Genomic DNA, 2,224 nt, shown 5'->3' with positions numbered 1-2,224 from the left:
GGAGGAGGCGGGGCCCCCTATCGGACCCGGCAGGCTCCCGGCCTCCCGATAGCGCCAACCGTGCCCCCGCCCCCTCCCTCAACCCAGCGTCGCAGGGGATCTGGTGCCCGCACGCAAACCGTGTTTACAGTCGCCTGCGGCCCGGCCCCTGTGCCTCGGACCCGGGTTTTCCTCCCTCCCTCGCCGGAGGTCCGCTAGGTCCTCTCCCCCCAGGGACTCCAGACCGCGGAGCCCAGGCCCATTAGGATGGAGCATGTCCCAGCTCCCTGAAAAGATAAACCAGGAGCCTTGCGTTTCTCTCCAGCGGTACCCCCAGAACCCAGCCCGGGGACTTTAGACCCCGCAGGCCCCGGCAGAACCGCCCTAGGGCTTCAGACACCAGCTCGGTCCTCAGGACCGAGGCTGACAGTTCCGGCCCCTGCATTGCCCTCCAGGACCGTGTCGGGGTCCGTCCACAGCTCCATCCTTCCTTACCTTTGCTTTCAAACTTGGGGCCCGGGGAGTTAGGAGGGGGAGCCAAGGCGGCTCCGGTGAGCAGGAGCCAGAGGGAGCCGACTCCAGGCCAGAGGGGCGCCCCGAGGTGATCCATGATGCAGCCCCCGCCGCGGGGGGCCCAGAGCTCCTTCTCCAAACTTCCTCCACCTCTGGCACAGTCCACAGCTGGGTCAGCAGTTGCCTCCACCGGACACAGCTGACCAGGCCCTTCCCGGCCAGGCGCCTCCAAGTGGCAGCTTCCCCGAGGGGGCGGGACCAGCAGGCAGCCTGGACTGAGATAAGGGGAGGCGGCAGCCCTGCCAGGCCCCGCAGGAGGAGGCAGGGGCCCTCTCGCCGCTGCCGCTTGGGGGCGGGGGCGGGAACCCCTCGGGGTTTCTGTATCGGAAACACTTTCTTGCTGTGTGACCTTGGGCAGGTGCCTACCTTATCTGAGCGTCAGCATTTTCATCTGTAAGAATTGGCTTGGCGTGTAGCAAACATTCCAAAAATGCAAGCTATTGATATTATCGCGTGAATTAACATTTCCCGGTCTGGGTAGGAGTAAGTAATAAAATCGTCATAGTGACTAGCTCTTGAGTGTTTGCACAATGCTAGGCAGTGCCGCCAGGCAGTATGTATGAAATGACTCTGTATTGGTCAAATGGCATATATTCTGGAGTGTGAGATTTTGTGATTTTGCTTTTTGTAAAAAATGTACTGTTTACATCTGTATATTCGGCATTTTATACGGAGTGTGAAGTTCTTTTAATAATGTGGCAAGTAATTTTGGAACAAACCATAAAAGCTATTTGCTTGGGCTGAGCTTAAACGGGGTAAACACCCCACAAAGGTACATGCCTGGGGAGGGGTGATACCTACCTGATTGCTCCTGCCAGCCCCAGATTAGCCCATAAAACGCTCCATCCCCCGGAGCACGGTGATTGGTTCAGGGCGGGCATGTGATCCAAATGCGATCTATGAGCTCCTATCCTAGGACTTGACCGGCCTTACTGGGGAAGGGAGTGCTGCTTTCTATTGGGCAACAAGGTGGACAGATGGAGTAGCCAGGAACACCTTTGCCTGGAGGGAAGAAGTGGGCAGATGGTGAAGATAACATGGGCATTTGCACCAGCTGTTCCCTCTGCCTTGAAGGTTCTTCCTCTAAATATCAGGGATCACTCCTTCACTTTATTCAGGCCTCTGCCCACATGTCACCTTCTCAATGAAGTCCTCTCTGATAACCCTATTTAAAACAGCAGCCCTATCATCCCACACTCCCCATCGCCCTTAAGCGGCTTATTATTATTATTACTAGAGTCCCAGTGAACAAAATTCATGCATGGGTAGGGTCCCTAGGCTTGGCAGGTGGTCAGGACCAATCGGGCCCTTCCGGCTGCTGGCAGGGGCCTTCCTTCAGGCTGTCCTGGGGCCTTCTTTCATTCCACACCACTCCTGGTGGTCAATGCATGTCATAGTGAGCAATCAAACTCCTGGTCTCCTGGTCGAACTCCTGAGGGGATACTTTGCATATTGGCCTTTTATATATATACTAGTGGCCTGGTGCACAAAATTCGTGCGTGGGGTGGGGTGTCCCTCAGCCCGGCCTGCACCCTCTCGCAATCTGGGACTGATGGTTCCTAACTGCTCACCTGCTTGCCTGCCTGATCACTCCTAACCACTCTGCCTGCCGGCCTTCTCACCCCCAACTGCCCCCCCTTGCTGGCCTGATCGCCACCAACTGCCCCCCCCC

General features: G+C 57.2%; 1 protein-coding gene across 1 annotated transcript in view; it reads right to left on the bottom strand.

The window, feature by feature from the left end:
• EPOR (erythropoietin receptor) overlaps window positions 1–719 on the bottom strand; it is a 5,076-nt gene extending 4,357 nt beyond the window's left edge. The window contains exon 1 of the mRNA XM_005861365.2: window positions 475–719. Coding sequence (XP_005861427.1) covers window positions 475–589 — 115 coding nt within the window. The 5' untranslated portion in view covers window positions 590–719. The remainder of the gene's footprint in view (window positions 1–474) is intronic.
• Window positions 720–2,224: the final 1,505 nt, after the last annotated feature.

The sequence above is a fragment of the Myotis brandtii genome, unplaced genomic scaffold (genome assembly GCF_000412655.1).
Source record: "Myotis brandtii unplaced genomic scaffold, ASM41265v1 scaffold1496, whole genome shotgun sequence".
Classification (NCBI taxonomy): Eukaryota; Metazoa; Chordata; class Mammalia; order Chiroptera; family Vespertilionidae; genus Myotis; species Myotis brandtii.
The sequence above is the reverse complement of the archived record's forward strand: the minus strand, read 5'-3'. Positions and strand labels throughout refer to the sequence as shown.